Source organism: Gracilinanus agilis, chromosome 1 (assembly GCF_016433145.1).
Source record: "Gracilinanus agilis isolate LMUSP501 chromosome 1, AgileGrace, whole genome shotgun sequence".
In the NCBI taxonomy this organism is placed as follows: domain Eukaryota; kingdom Metazoa; phylum Chordata; class Mammalia; order Didelphimorphia; family Didelphidae; genus Gracilinanus; species Gracilinanus agilis.
Window position 1 is genome coordinate 356,874,023 of NC_058130.1, and position 17,540 is coordinate 356,891,562.

General features: G+C 34.2%; 1 protein-coding gene across 1 annotated transcript in view; it reads left to right on the forward strand.

Annotated features, from left to right (window-relative positions):
* Window positions 1-17,540, forward strand: part of ERCC8 (ERCC excision repair 8, CSA ubiquitin ligase complex subunit) — a 74,814-nt gene that overhangs the window by 4,651 nt on the left and 52,623 nt on the right. Inside the window, exons 2-5 of the mRNA XM_044663785.1 lie at window positions 762-857; window positions 1,859-1,960; window positions 10,151-10,274; window positions 16,710-16,791. Of these exons, the coding sequence (XP_044519720.1) occupies window positions 762-857; window positions 1,859-1,960; window positions 10,151-10,274; window positions 16,710-16,791 (404 nt within the window). The remainder of the gene's footprint in view (window positions 1-761; window positions 858-1,858; window positions 1,961-10,150; window positions 10,275-16,709; window positions 16,792-17,540) is intronic.

Here is a 17,540-nt window from a genome sequence, read left to right on the forward strand (position 1 = left end):
CCAGTACAGTATCTAACACATAGGTGCACTTAGTCAAAAGACATTAAGTGCCTACTACGTGCCAGGCTCTATATTAGCCACTGGGGTACAAATAACAATACATGAAACAATCTGCTTGCATGAGTGAGACAACATAGACATAAAAGTGAAATAGATGCTTAATATTTATTGAATTAAATTTCTTCTCACTATACATTTAAAAGTTAGAGTTGTATATTTTTAAAATTTCTTTGAGTAAGCTTTCTGAACACTCAATTCTTCATTTGTCAAGAACTTTACAAGTCCTCTAGTCTAGCCAGCTTGATGCAGGATCCCTTCTGCAAAATCCTTGCAAAGTGGTTTCCCATTATCTCATATTGTTTCTAATGTTAGGGATCTAGATTATGCCTACTGAATAAGTTTTCTGTATTATTGAGGAGGAAACACATTGTGCATTGATTTATGTTACTGTCAGCAAGGGACAAAGGACTCTTGAAATCATTTTACCTGAACAATGAATCTCTTGATATTTTTACAACATGAAGTTGAGGACTTTTATCCTTTTCTAGGAAAACTGAAATAAATCTAGGACTATAGTTAGAATTTTTTTTTAAATCTTCTATTCTCCTGAATTTTGAAAATATAAGCCAGAGATAACATGGGGAAGCAGCTATTTGAGACTTAGGGTGTAGTGCTGCCTGGGTAAATGTGTTTACTACATGCCCTTATTTTTTTCTGGTTCACTAACAAAAGATCATCTAATTTTAATATTTTTCCTAAAGGGTCTTAAAATTGGAATTAAACAAAGACAGAGATGTGGAAAGAATACATGGCAGCGGTGTCAACACCCTTGATATTGAGCCTATTGAGGGGAGATAGTAAGTTCATTTTATTAATTTAAAAGGGTTTCTTTGTTAAGTAAATATGATCCCACAACTTTTGAATCATTGCCAGCAAAAACTAGTCCTAAAGTAGTATAAAAGCTAAATTGTTGGGATATGTTTTAATGTTATTTTACACATGCAAACAAAAACTAAGAAAGTATTGGCAAGTAAAGAGCCTGCACAGCTGGCTATATAGCAAAGGGTTAGTCATTATTAGCATCACTGCCTGTATTGATGAGGTTATGTTTCCAAAACCCTAGAACAGTGGTGTACATTTTAGAGACTGAGTGCCCAAACTGCAACCCTCACACCACATGTAAGGCACCCCACCCCCTTACCTCAGACTTAGGATGGAAGAAGCACTTATTGGGCTACTGGGCAAAGGGGCAGGTCATATGAGAAATGTCCTCAAGCACGGGAGGAGAGGGGAAAGGGAACAGCCCCCTCCAGTATGCTCTGGCATCCATGCCCATAGGTTCACTAGCATGGCTCTAGAAGATTTACAATGTAATTTATAGGCATTATGCCATTTGGTTTTCATAAGCCCAATGAAGTAGGCTTTGGAAATAGTATTTACCCATTTTACAGTTGAGAAAACTGGAGTTCATAGGGATTATGGTCACAGAGTTTATATGATGGACCTAGAATTCAAACTCAGATCATTTTCCAGTCTAGCACTCCTACTACATTTAATATCATCACTCAGCATAAAATGAATATGTTAAAGTCCTAAAAACCACTTTGTTCTCCTAAAATAGTTGATTATGACAAATAGAATTTTTTTGTAATTTGCTAGCAGACCATTCCTTTATTGGTAGCGCAATGGTAAAATATTTTGGTCCATATCAAATTATCATAATCTGAATGAGAAGTTGTTATTTAGGTGTTTATTGAATTTTAATTGTTTGTCTGAAACTTAATCACTTGATAGAAGTAAACAATTACAAATAAATGAATGATATAGAGTAAAACTGTGTCTTTTTTTTTTTTGACAGCATGTTATCAGGTGGCTCAGATGGCATTATTGCACTTTATGACCTTGAAAACTTTAGCAGGAAAGTTCATTACACCTGTAAAGCTATTTGTTCTGTGGGCAGGTATGTACAGGTATAATTAATCATCAGAATTAATATAAATATTTCTGGAATAAATACATAATTTGACAATAACAGTGTATTAAATGAAGTGATAAATATATATTCAAAAGCACATAATAATTACTTCTGAATCCTTTGATATTTCAAAAAACATTAGTAAAAAGATAATCTTAGTTGGCTTTGATATTACTTTCCAAAAGTCATCAGAGTATACTTTAAAAAATAGGAATCTTTGCATTCTGTCCTAGATCTTCAGTAATCCATGTGTCCATCTTTTCTTGATGACTGACTTCCCTTACTCTGGCTTCATTTGGCTCCCAAACTAGTTTTGATTTTTTTATGATATTCTGCTTTAATGTTTCCCTGCATAACACCCTAGAACAGTTCGAACCTTGTAGAGACCGCATGCTGTACCTCTACCCAGACTGAGTGCTGCCCACCACCCTCCCCTTTACCCCAGAGAGAGGAGGGAGGAAGCACTCCCATCGGGCTGCTGGGCATAGGGACCAGTAAAGTAAAAATATCCTCAGGTGTAGTGGAAGAGGGGGAAAGGAGCAGCTCCACCTGAGTACCTCTTGCCTTTCCAATTATAAACTCTGGCAGGTGATGGCATGTGCCATAGGTTCACCACCATTGCCCTAGAACTTCTCACATCCCTTGACCTTTTAGCACTGAATATCTGATAACATCCTAGGTAACGTTACCATCTATTTTCTCTCACTTCTTAACTGCATAAAAAGTGAATAAGTTAATGAATTCACACTGGTTTCACCCATTATATTTAAATTTATGATGTTGTTCTCAGTTGAGTCCTCACTGTTCTTCATCTTTTCTTATTTAGTCACTGTCTCTTTCCCATCATGACCATTTTAAGATTTTTTCTCTGGGAATTCTCAAACATACCTCTAACTTCCCACACTTAAAGCATCTCATCTGACCTCTTGTTATGTTGAGATCCAGCACATCTTATACCTTATCTGAACACCCTTCTTTGATTCCCCCAAAACTTCTAAGTGTTCTTGACCATCCATTATGTTCTCCCCTTCTTTACCACTTCCTATGTTCAATCTTGATTTGGGCTATTGTCCTCATCTCTTGACTTGTTCAAGCAAATATCCACTTTGTCTTCTATAATTTCAGCTTTCCTTTTTTCTATTTACTTCTAATTTTCCTATAAAAATCACCCAGCCATTAGTAAGGAATCTATTGATCACTCTGCATATCCAATCTCTGGTCATCCAACTATTGATTCTACATAAAGGAAGTATACTCTCTAGTAAAGTTTAAATGAAGAAATGCATATGTTTATTGCTTTCTGTATCTTGTAATTCTTTACAAGAAAAAAAAAGAGAAAAAGAGAGAGAAAAGCTTTACAAGAAAAAAAAGAGAAAAAGAGAGAAAAAACTTAGGTTTCAAAAAAAACAACAACCAAGAAACCTTTTCTCAATCCTTTTAATACATGCAGTTACTGTTCCTTGTTGTTTACCCCATCACAATTATATTTCTCTAAAAAACAAAACAAAAAAAAACAAGCAATCTACATCAGGTGGTTCCAGTTTCCATCCTGACTTATGTAAGTTAATAAACATTAAACACTATCTACTGGCCATTGAACTAAGTTCTAGGGATACGAAAAGAGGCAAAAGATGGTCTTTCTCCTCCAAGAACTCACAGTGTAAAAAAGGGAGACAAAAGCAAATAAATATGTACAAACAAGTTATATATACAATAAGTAGGAAATGATTAAGAGAGGAAAAGTCACTAGAATTAAGAGGGGTTTGGAAAGGCTTTCTGTAGAAGATGAGATTTGAGTTGGGAATTAGAGGAAGCCAAGAGAGAACATTCCAGGTATGGAGGGCCAGCCAGAGAAAATGCTTAGAGTTGAGAGATGGAGTGTCTTATTCATGGAACAGCTGAGAAGTCAGTATCACTGGATGGAAGAGTATGTGTGTTGGGGAGTGGGGTATAAGAAGATTGGAAAGGTGCAAGACGGGGTTAGGTTATGGGTTATGAAGGATTTTGAATGCCAAACAGCATTTTGTATTTGACCTTAAAGGCAATAGGTAGCCACTAGAGTTTATCCAGCAACTGACATGGTCAGACCTGTGCTTTTCGAAGATAACTTTGGTGGCTGAGTGAAGGATGGATGGGGAGAGACTTTAGCCAGACCAACCCACCAGTAACCTATTGCAGTAGTCTAAGCATTAGATGATGAGGCCTTGTGACTAGAGTTCTTAGTATCAGAGTTTTCTCCTGTCAGACTACTAAAGAGAGGTTGCAAAGGTGAAACTCACAGGTCTTGATAACAGACTAAATTGGGGAATGGGTGAAGGGGATGTTGAAGGGAGATGGTGAAGAATCCAGGATGACTCCTTGGTTTCAAGTCTGAGGAACTAGGAGGATGGTGTTGCCATCTATAGTAACCAGAAAGGGGGATGAGAAGAAGGGTTTACGGGGGGAAAGATAATGAGTTCTGTTTTCAATATACTGAGTTTAAGCTGTCTTCTGGGCATCCAGTTTGAGATGTCTGAAAAGCAGTTGGAAACAAGGGCCCAAGGGAGAATCTTGTAGGACACCTATAATTAGAGAGTATAATCTGGATCAAGATCAAGCAAGGGAGACAGAAGAAGCAATCAGATAAATACAAGAGATGAGTGTCCTGAAAACCAAGAGAGAAAAGAGAATATCAAGGAAGAATGAGTGATCAACAATATCAAAGACTGTAGAGAGGTCAAGGAGACTGTGGATCAAAAAATAGTCATTAGATTTAGCAACTAAGAAATCCTGGTGATTTGGGGGAGAGTAGTTTTAGTGGAATAAGATTGGAAGCTGGGCTGTAAGGAGTTAAGGAGAAAGTGGGAGGAGAAAAAGTGGAGGACCCTATTGTAGATGGTTCTTTCACTATGTCTCGAAACTAATTTCTTAAAGATCACCAATGACTTTAATTTCCAAATCAAATAACTTTTCTCATTACCTACCCTTTTTGATCTTTCTGTATCTTTCTTTACTAGTTACCATCTCTTCCTTCTGTTTATTCTCATCTCCACTTAGTTTCTTAGACTCTCTACTCTGGCAGTTCTACCCCTCAACCTGTCTTCCTCTGCTTATTCATCCTTGCCCCTTTAGGTAGAATTTCCCCAAAGTTCTATCGCTTCTCAATTATTCTACACCTTCAACTTTCTCCTACATCTACCTCTTTTGCTTCTACTCATGTGACTGAATAGGGCTGGCTAGAGGAAATCCCACAACCTGGCCAACTGGGTCCACTACAAATTAATGTTATCTAATTTTCACTGAGTCCTTGTTACAAAAAGGCAATTCTTTAACTTTTCCTTAATTGATTTGTTATTCCATTCCCCAGAGAGCTGTTTCAAACCTTTCTTTCCCTTCAAGACACCCACACTAAACCCTTTGGAGATTAATGGAGAGAATCTGCAGATAATGAGATCAAGGGTAAATGTAGGGGTGTTGGTCTTGGCAATTAGAAGAAACAAACTGAATTCATCACAAACTGAAATAAGGAGAAGAGAATGGGGGTTACTATCAAGGGGTTCTGAGCTACAGAAAAAGGGGGAAGATGGAGATCTTAGGAAACTATTTTCTAAAGAATGAGAAGCATAGGATGTAGAGAAAGTGTTGGACTTGGAGTTGGGAAAACCTGGACTTTAATCGTATCCCTAGTACTTGGGAATTGTATAACTAAGTCACCTAACCTGCCAAAGCTTCTTATTTTGAAAGTGGGGATAACAATATATGTACCTATCCTACCTATCTCACAGCATTCATATAAGGCTCAAGAGAGATAATGTATCTGAAGTGCTTTGAAAATCTTAAGGGGCTCATACCTCCAGATCATTCCCCAACCCTCCCTCCACCATGCCTTTTCTCTTCGGAACATCATCCTTCACCTCACCCACTTTCCAGCTCCCCTTAATATGTTGTCTTCTTCTGTTAGAATATAATCAAACTTGAGGCCAGGGACTGTGTTGCTTTCTTGTATTTGTAACCCTATTATTTAGCATAGTGCTTTGCATATAGTGAATAATTAATAAATGCTTATATATCTAAATACCAGCTATTACCATTCTGCCCAAATGGTCATGTCCTACCAAGAGACCTATCATTTCTACTTTGGCAATAAGTTCCACTTAATTGGCTAGAACTGGGTCAAAACAATACTTCCAGTTGCCATAACCTCTAACTCTAAGATTCAGATTATCATTTTGACAAATCAAAATTTCATCAGTTGTGCTTTTAACAGAGAAATGATTGTCTAGATATTTGAAGTCCTCCATCAATCTCTTAGCATGCCTCATTGCCAGGTATGTAATTTATTTTCCAAACAGTCACTAATTCCTCCTTCTGGTCAGTTCATTGTAATATGCTCTCTCCTAGCCCTTGCCACTCTTTTTTTTTTTAAATCTTTAACTTTATTTTATTGCTTCTTTTTCTTCTTCCATTGATCCTCACCCAAATGTTTTCCACTCTGTGGCTAGGAGATCATTATTTCTATGTCATTCTCACCTTAAACATCCAATAATTTGATATATTCTTTTAAATCTACTTTATAAATCTCAAACCCATCCTTTCTTCTCTAATCCCATAGCTCCTATGCTTCTTTCAGGCCTATATTACCTCCTATAAGGACTTTTTTGGTGCTACCTCCTAAAAGGTCTTCCTATCTTCCACTTTCTTTTCTATATAGCACATACTTTCATATGTAGTAGGTACTTAATAAGTATTCATTGAATGGAATTATATTTAACTGATTACAATTTTTGAGTTATCTTCTCTATAAAGACTATGATTGGGGTAGCTAGGATAGAGCACCAGACCTGGTCTCATGAGAACCTGGGTTCAAATATGACTTTTTTTTTTTAAACCCTTACCTTCCGTCTTGGAGTCATTACTGTGTATTGGCTCCAAGGCAGAAGAGTGGTAAGGGTAGGCAATGAGGGTCAAGTGACTTGCCCAGGATCTCACAGCTGGGAAGTGTCTGAGGCTAGATTTGAACCTAGGACCTCCCATTTCTAGGTCTGGCTCTCAATCCACTGAGCTACCCAGCTGCCCCTCAAATATGACTTTAGATACTTCCTAACTATGTGACCCTAGGTAAATCATTTAACTTCAGTTGCCTAGCCCTTGCCACTCTTTTTTTTTTTTAAACCCTTAACTTCTGTGTATTGGCTCCTAGGTGGAAGAGTGGTAAGGGTAGGCAATGGGAGTCAAGTGACTTGCCCAGGGTCACACAGCTGGGAAGTGTCTGAGGCTGGATTTGAACCTAGGACCTGCCGTCTCTAGGCCTGACTCTCAATCCACTGAGCTACCCAGCTGCCCCCGCCCTTGCCACTCTTGATGCTAATTGATACTTAAATAGAAGGTAAGGATTTTTTTAAACATTATGATTTCTTTACCTAATTAAGAAAAGAATCTAGAGTAAACTTGATTCCTGATGACATTTTAGGGGAAATGTTTTGAGGACTAGGTAAGCATTGAGGTAGTCTACATTTTTCACTTCACTCATTCAAATCTACCTACTTAGCACTCATACTTCAGTTCCCTTTTTAAATTATTCATTACATTTTTTTCAGTCAATATTATAGCAAGAAAGTCAGGATTTAATGTCTCTTCCATATTTTTGTGGGGTTTTTTTTAAGAATGTTTTTAAGACAATGAAGGTCTGATAATTATTTTGTGATTTAATTGTTTATATTTATATAGGCCTTAAAATTGCAAAATGCTTCACCTGTTCTATTTAATAGCTATAATATAATATAATATGAAGTGTTATTATCCCTAGGTTATGGTTGAAGAAATTGAGCCTTGATGAAGTTGTGAATTACCCAAGGTTGCATAGATCTTAATTAGTGGACCAAGTGTCTTTACCTGGCTTTTAATTCTAAGTCTGGTGTTTTGTTTCTGTCTTGCCGGGGTGTGAAGCTCGGAGAATGTGTGCTTTTTATCCTGGTTTTCTGTATTTTTTCATATCTTAAGCAGAGATAAAGAAGCAAGAAAAATATTTTAAAAAATTGAGTTAGCTTGTGAGCTTAAGTTACCACTGCCTCCACTTATTAGAGAAATGTATTAAGTAAAATTAGAAGCCTTAGCTAATATTTCCTGAGACTATCCTTATATAATTTGATAGCTTATTTGAGAAGTCTTAGGGAATCCTAATTGAGGCAGTAAAAGCAAAAGTTATAGATTACAAAAAAAATGCTCAAAAGTCAAATGCATTTCTGTGTAATAGCAAAATTCAAGAGGCAGTAAGAGAAAGGGAAATTCCACTTCAAATAATTATAAAATGTGTAAAATGTCTGGGGATCAATCTACCAAAGTACAAAAAAGCCTTGTATAGATTCAATTAACAAGTGCTCTAAAGCAATAAAAAGCATATTAAAAAGCAGGAGGAGGAGTCAACATTCATAGGTGGGCGTACCAATATAATAAAAATTAAAGTACTACCAAAGTTAATTTTTACTTTTAATGCTATATAAGATCAAGTTATCAAAAGGGTTATTTTAAAGAATTTGATAAAATATTAACTCATTTGGAAATAGCAAAAGATATAGAATATCTAGGGAGATGATAAAAAGAGATAGGGGCAAAAGTAGCACTTCTAGACTTTACACTATGTTATAAAATCATCAAAAACCATCATGGTTAAAAAAATAGAGTCAAATTACATAATAGACTAAGTAAGAGAATCAGAAACAATATAATTCAACAAACCACAAAAACAAATTACTCTCTCTTGATAAAAGCTCCTGGGAAAACTGAAAAGCAATTAGGCAGAAATTAGGTTTAGATAAGCAACTTACACCACATTCTACAATACATCCTAAATGGATATATGACCTTAATTTTAAAGATTATACTATTTAAAAAATTAGAAGCAAACCAAATCAGAAATCTCTCACAGCAATGGGTAGGAGATGTATTCTTAACCAAACAAGGGACAAAGGCAATTACAAAGGATAAAATAGACAAGTTTGATTTACATGAAACCAAAAAGCTTCTGCATAGACAAAATTAATTCACCTAGGACAAAAAGGGAAGCAGTCAAATGAGGGGGGAAAATTCATTACATCAAATTTTTCTGATAATTACATTTCTCTCAACAGTTAGCAAACACACACACAGGCAAAAAACATTCCCTAATAGGTAAAGGGTGAAAAGATATGAACAAATAGTTCTCAAAAGAAAAATTACAAAATGAAAATAACATGAAAAAATGTTCCAGCTCACTAATAGTAAGAGAAATTCAAATCAAAAGAACCCCAAGGTTTCACTTCATACCTTGCAAATTGACAAAGATGAAAAAGTTGGGAATGGTCAATATGGTGGGATTGTGGAAAGATAGGTATATTGGTGCGTTGTTGGTAGAACTGTGAATTAGTACAACCATTTGGAGCAATTGCAAATAAAGAGACTAAATACTCTTTGACCCAGAGATTCCACTACTTTGATTATGCCCCAAAGTAGCCACTGATAAGAAGAAAGTCATCATATATACCAAAATATTTATAGCAGCATTTTTGTGATAGCAGAGAATAGGAAACATATATTCAATTGAGGTATGTTATGATACTAACTAAATACATTTTAATCCTTTACTATAATATTTCTGCGCTCTGAGAAATGGTATGAATGTGGTGAATACAGAGAAGCATGGAAAGATTTACATGAACTGATAGGTCATGAGTAAGCCTGAGCCAAGAAAACAATATGTACAATATGATAATCTACCATAATATAAGAAGAAGGAAAAATCACACACATTCACACACCACACATCAAAAGTTTATGTTGTGAAAAGAAGATCTATGAGGAGACACTTCTACCCAATTCTCTGCAGAAGTGGGGGAGATCCACAGAAGTTGAACATAATACATATTTTTAGACTTTTTAGCTGTGTTGATCATTGATGCTGCTTTTTTTTACTTTGTTTTGTCTTTAAAAGATGATATTTGTTATATGAGATGACTCTGAGAAGGAAGGGGGATAATACTATAGGAAATTATGGTGATATTAAAAAAATACATCAACAGAAACTTATTTTGATCATTGATTACTTTGAAATGAGTACTTTCAGTCAAGTACAAAGTCAAAAGACAGACTGGTGTTTTTAGGATGAAGAAGTGTTTTGTTTGGGACATCTAGAACCTAATATTGTCTATTCCTATTTTGTAGAAATCATCCCGATGTTCACAAATACAGTGTAGAGACAGTACAATGGTATCCTCATGATACTGGTATGTTTACCTCAAGCTCATTTGATAAAACTCTGAAAATATGGGACACAAACACATTACAAGTAAGTATATTTAAATCACTCAAAGAATGAAGGATAATTCAATCCTTGGTCTATTTGCTGATTATTGCTAACAAGGTTGACAGTTGTGACAACATTGGAAACTAACATAATCTATTAGCATAATAAGCAAGGCAGTGAAAATTCACATGATCTTTTGGGGAAAATCATTATATTCATCTTTATTGCCAATTTTTAAAAGAAAGGAGAGCCTAGCACTTATGACTAACAATCTTACTTTCTTTAAAAATAGTCAAGAAAGGTAATGTAGTGTCATAGGGAATTGGTCTTAAAGCCAGACTTTTGGCCCAAGCCTCACCTCTCACATGTATTAGCTACATGACCCTGGGCAAGTCATTTTAACTCATCAGTGCTTTAGGCCACTCTAAATTAGAAAGGCAACTAATTTATAGAGAGGCAACTTCCTAAATTATATTATAATTTGCAAAGAGGGTTGCTGATTTGTACTGGTAAAGATTCTTCACCCAGAAGTTTCCTCTAACCAGGAATATCTGTGCACACACATTTGTGTGTACATGTATATATGAATGGGCAAACATACTCATTTTGTGGGTTCTTAGTTCCTATAGGATGTTATATCATCACATCAAACTCAACATGTCCAACACTCATGATTTCTCACTTCTTAAATTTCCCATTTCTATGGATTGTCTTCTTAATCACCTCAAACTGGAATCTTTCTGAAGATTTCTTTTATTTTCCTTTGTTTTTTATTCCCTAAAGCTAATCATTTACTAAGTCTTGTAAATTCTCCCCTCATAAATATGTTTTGTTCATTTCTTCCTCTTTATTGTTACCATCATCCTAAATGAGGCTCTCATTTCCCCATACCTACTTTCCTCATTGCTTTCCTTGTTTCTATTATCTCCCTCAGTCTTCCTGAAAATATGGCTTCACGTTACTTTATTTTTGAAAAATTGCCCTTTTTCATCATTGCTTACATGAGAAACTTCTCAAGCTGACACTTAATGCTTACAATGATACAGATAATAGCTTAGCTTTCTATAACATTACAGTAAAGTTCTACTCCAGTTACTCATTGATTTATGGAGGTGACCCTGGTCTCCCTAAAGGTACCAGCAGAATATACTCTAGGTACTACCAAGCTGGGAAGGCTTTGAATAGAGGACCTGGGATAGATTATATCTTATATATTATATTACTATATATAATATATTATTATCAAAGGACCAAATTGGCTAAGTACAGTGGAACTCCATCACCAGCCTTGCCACAGGATAATACATTTTTTAATCATCAAATTCTTGAAAGCCACTTGGTGAAGGGCTATGATCTGTATCAGTGGAGATACAACAAAATTATAGATGCTTGCATCTACAGTTTACTGAGGACTCTATATATATATTATCTTATTTGACCTTGACCCTGTGAAATAATCAGTATAAATATTATTATTCCTATTTTTATAGCTGATACAACTGTCAAGTTCTTAGTGATTAAGTGACCTACCCAACCTCATACAGCTAGTTAAATGGCAACTCCATAACTTCATCTCTCCTCCCATGCAACTTTATTTCCTGATTTTCCGAAGTTTGAAACATCTGTGGCTATCTTAGGTTGATATCCTACTATCCTCTAAACTTTGCAGAACCATTATGGGCTTTAAATCTTTTATATATGCCACTGAGGCCTTAAAAATATCCCTTCTGTTGCCTTAAGTTTAAGCCTTAATTGATAGTTCTTTTTCCTTCCTGAAATTTTCTAACCCTAAATTAGGTCTAAGTGGTCTCTCTATTCTATACATTTCAGTTGTCTTTACTATTTACTTGTATATTGATCATTTTATTAAATAACATACTTACTAAAGAACTGTTCTAAACTGTGTATCTCCCATTGTACTATCACAATTATAGATAGAAAGCAGGTTAATAATTACTTAGTAGAAGAATAAGTAATGTTGATTTGTACAAAAATATAATCTTAAGTTATTAGTCAACATTAAAGTAACATGGCCTTGGCTAGTTAAAATTCTGAACTTTTGGAAAATATCTGGAACCTTGTAAGGAAATGAAAACTTGATTGCCCAAAGTTGAATAATATTCAATTACTATCACTAATTTGACCTGGGCTATATTTGAATAGGCTTAGTATCAAGAAAAATAGAAATGGGGAATATGCCAAGACATAAAAATAAGAATCAATAAAAGTTTTTTATTTTTGTTTTGTTTTCAATTTTGCTACTGTTAGCTATTTAAAAAGCTGTTTTTTGATGATAAACTATATATGTAACCTGGGAGCATGGGTGAATGTAGAGGGCTAGACAACAACTAAATTTTTGACTAACCTGACCTTTTTCTCAAACATTTTATAGAATTAAAAAAAATGTCCAGTCCTACTGGAAAATTTTCCATAGAGTAAAAAAACTTACTCTTCAAATAATATTTGAGGTAATATTCTCTTATAAATTATCAAGAGAGATTCATGTCTAATATATGTTAGTTAATAGCTTAGTAAGCATAACCCTTAGATTATGGATCCCTATTTTCTTTCATTTTTTTAATGTATAATATTTTCTGATAAGATATAAAATGATGAGATTTCTAGTGAAAGAAGCAGTAACTGCCACCCTAAGGTTGCAGAAGGGAACTTGTTTTTCCCATCAAGAAATGAAAATGCCCATTACTTTTATTTTCTTCTTTCCTAATATAGAGTATTACTTTGAATAATTTTCTGCATATAGGAACTCAAAAAAATGCAACATTTCTGTATTAAAAAGAAAACTTTCTGTCTCTAATGTTTGACCACTATAAACACAATTTACTATGCTAAAATAAATTTTCAAGGAGAAATCTTTTAAAATGCTTAATAGATGATTTTGAAAAATTGCTATTCCTTACTTTTAAAGCATTTGTATTTAATTAAAATATGTCATTGAAAATGAAGGCAAAGCAGATATGGAGTGCCTTAAGAATAGAAATTAATGCCTCATTCATTTAGGCTTTCTCAACAGCAGTGTTGATCTGTTAGAATATAAATAAGAATCATAGGATCATATATTTTGAGCTGTAAGAGATTTTAAAGGCTGTTCTGTCCAACTCCTTTATTTTACATATGAGAAAACTGAAACCCAGGTAGATTGTGAGTTGCCAAGCTAGTAGGAGCTTGGGACCAGTTGAAACCTGAATTTTTCTAATTCCAAGTCCAATATTCTATTTACTGTGCCAGGGTTAATGGAATACTTTCATTTTATGGCTATATAACTTGTCTTCTTTTCTCTCTCATTCTTGTCCTCTTCCCAAGAAATAGCATATTGGCCCAGCCAATTCAGTATTATGTCTGAAAGTGCCACTTTGAAGATATTTCATAATTTTTCTCCATGACATGAACCTCAAAAGGTGTGCCCCTCTATCCCTAATTTTCCTTGCTAATCTATTATAGTTTTATCATGTGAATTTATCCAAGTCTTTACAAAAATGTCTATTTGTAGGCTCTAACTTACTGTGAAAATAAGTTCTTCTCTACAGTTGTATTTGTACTAATACTTTAAGGAGAATATAACTTTAGGGGACCTTATGATACATTTTATAGGTTTTTCTTCAAATTTTATAATATATTATCCAGCATTCAGCCCAGAGTTCTATGGAGAGTGCCCAAAGTACTCTGCTTTTTAAGCAAAGTATTTTGTATTTAAATACCAATTCAAAAAGTGAGCTTCTCCATTGTATAAAAAGATGATTATATATAAAACCATGAGCCTGTTCCATTCAGCTTACAATTTTAAAAGTATGTAATAAATTCAATTTATTTCAACATTGTCCTTATCTTTGCTTCCTTACTTCTCTTCTTTTTTGTGCATTTTTCAAAAAAGTTCTAATGGCTCCACTTTTTTCTTTTGAGGGGTACATCACTCTTGTTAACCTTCATAACTCTCCTACTCCATTAAAAAAAAAACAGGGAAAAAAACCTTGTAACAAGTATTGTCATACCAAAAAAAAAAAAAATCCACACAATAGCCATATCCAAAAACTATGTGTCTCTCCACAACTTGAGTTCAGCACCTCTTTGTCAGAAGATGGGAATATATTTATCATAGATCTGCTGGTGCCATTGTTGGTCATTGCTATAATGATTTCTTAAGTCTTTCAGTTATCTTTCTTTATAGAATTGTTATGTTGTATAAATTGTTCGGGTTCTGTTCATTTTACTCTGCATCAGTTCAATTATCCATCCTTTAAAATTAAAGTTACTTTTGCTTGAATCTTATTATCTCTTCTTCACATAGACTCTCTCTTCTCTTTACCTGTTGTTTGATATATTTCTGTACTGATCACCGTATGTATAAATGTGAACTCACTGTGTTAAACCTTCTTTTGGTACACATAAGAGTAAAATTCATCTGATAAGTGTTCTTGCCACCCCTTACTCCAGGTTTGTATACTCTCCTCACCCCTGTTATGACAAATAGTAGGTTCCACACCTTTCTCCTCTTTACATTCATATTTCCCTTTTCTTTCCCTTCTTAAAACTATTACTGAGCCAACCCACCTCAATTTCCTCTGGCTTATTTGAGTCCTTCAATGTCTTTTGAAGGCATTAAGATTGTGAAAAACACTTATTTCTACCTCTCCTGTTAGAATGTAGCACCCCATCATCGTATAGCCATTTTCAATTACTCAGATACATTTCTGTATCTATATTTCTCATAACTCTTGTTTGTATTTCAAAGTTTCTTCTAAGGTCTTTTAATTTTTAAATGGAATTCCTCAAAGTTTTCTATTAATGGTTCTTTCTCCCTACCTATTCATATTATAATTCAGCTTTGCAGAGTAAGTTATTCTTGGTCACAAGCCTGAATCTTTTGCAGTTTGTAATTTTGTATACCATTATTTTGTCTTGTTTTTATAGTAATTGCTGCTGGGTCTTATATGATCCTAACTTAGCCTTTTTGTGTTTTTTCTTTGATGTAGAAACTAAAGATTTTAGCTATGTCATTTCTGTTTTTTGGGGGTGATTTCTTTTAAGAGGTGATTAGTTTACTCTCTTTCTGTTTCAATCTGCCTTCTGGTTCTCATAAATCTTTTTTTCATTTCATTTATGATTTTTCATTTTTTTATTTGATTTTTTCATTTGTTTTCATTTATTTCTTAAAATACAGTACCTATTTTTTAAACATAATTCTTTGAGAGTCCAATGATTCTTAAATTATCTCTTGTTGAAATATTTTTCATGCTAGTTATTTTTTGATAGGTGTCTTACATGTGCTTCTAATTTTCAATCATTTGATTTTTGTTTTAAAATTTATTGCTATCTCATGGAATCATTGATTTCTTTTTGGTTTACTAAAATCCATTACTTGGGTAAGATTTGCCACTTTCTGCCCTAAGGCATTTGTTATTAATGATCTAATTCTTCCAGTGCCTCAATTTTTTTACTCTCTCTTCCTTTCTTTTAGATTTTCATGTAGTCCATGGGGAAAATCATAACTCCTCTCCTAGATTGGATTTCTAGGTGTATCTGGCTCTATTCTTTACAGTATTTTAGACTTTCCTCTTTTTATTCACACCTCCTACACTAATTTTGATTTGAAAATTTGTGCCAGGACATTTTCCATACTGTGATTTTAGGTGGATCAGCCATACTTGATCTGCCTCTGAAATGTGTCTATACTAAGATCATTGTTAGGTTTTAGGACCTTCTGAAACTCTGATGTTTAGAGTAGTGGATCTTTAGCACCTTTTATTTCATTTCCTAATATAGTACTTTAAACCTTGGTGTTTGGAGGCCTCAGATGTCCTATTTTTATTGCTATCATTGCTAAGCTGACTTGGTCACTACTACACCCAGTGAGCCCACTGTGAGTTTCTGATTAGTCTGAGGCTTTTTATGTGGAAATTCTCCAGTCTTGTTGAATATGGGTCCAGAGCTTTGTAGACTACAAGTGTCTCTGGTTAAATATGCCTGTGGTGGCACTGGCCTTTCTGATAAAATCTCATTGCCTTTAGGCTTCTGGCTGACATTTTATATTATCTCACATAGATGAAGTCACTTAATATAATTTCTCATTGGATTTCTTATTCATTATTCAGTCTGGCACAATATTTAGGGTTTTTTTCTGGAATAAGTGTGTGGAAACTGAACTGATTCCATTCTGACAGCAATCTTAGCTGAAAGTACCAAAGACATTTTCAGAAAGATATATTACTTATATTGAAATTCTTGACATATCAAAATTTTATTTTGTTATAGAAAGTTATTTCACACATTAAAAAAGAGTGATGCCAAAAAGTATTAGAAATATTTTTGAATTTGTACTAAAAATAACATAAAAACAAAAATATATTGTCCATTTGTTTATAAATGATCAAATAGTTTCTAAAATAAGTAGGGAAGAAGTATGTTTTTATTATGATTTTCATCAGAACTAAAATTTTATAAACATTGTCTTTTGATTACCAGCCTGCAGATGTATTTCATTTTGAGGGAACAGTCTATAGTCATCATATGTCTCCAGTTGCCACCAAACACTGTTTGATAGCAGGTGTGTATATAAACTATAATTAAATTCATATATTTTTCCTAAGTCAGAAATTTTATTTTTTTATATCCAGCATGTTTAGGTAAGGTTAGCTCAAGTGAAAATGGGATTCTTTGGTTTTATTTCAAGAATTTATATAGCATTTACCCACCTCGTAACAGATGATGGACTCAAAATGCAGAATGAAACATAATACTTCTAGACATGACCATTGTGGTAAATAGCTTTGCTTGACCATGCATATTTGCTAAAAGGAGCTTTTTTTACTAGTAGAGGGGAAAGGGAGGGAGAGAAAATAAATTGTTAATTGAGAAAATAAATTTAAATACTTCATTTCAAAACCTGAATTAGTTTTACTGTCACCCCAGTCATTCAGAGGTAATATAACAATTAATTACTGTGTCATTTATGTACTTCAGAACTTCTGTTCCAAATCTGGGTTAGAGGTAACATTTTAATAAATGAAAATCCTAATAATTTGGCTTTATCAGCTTGAAGATTATGAATTGCAAAATTGATGCTGATCTGCCCTAGTGGGAGCCTTGATTTACTAGGAGTTCCCTGCACCAATTAAGTCACAAGTTTGGCCTCTTCCTCCTCCCTCACCAAAATCAACTATGTGAAAGCACATATTTAGGCAGAGTAAGTAATTTGAGAATTTTCTCTTCCTCTAGCAAAATATTTTTATTTTCTTTAGAGACCACATCTTGTTTTAAATGGATTAGCATGTAAAGGAAGCCTTTTCTCTTCTA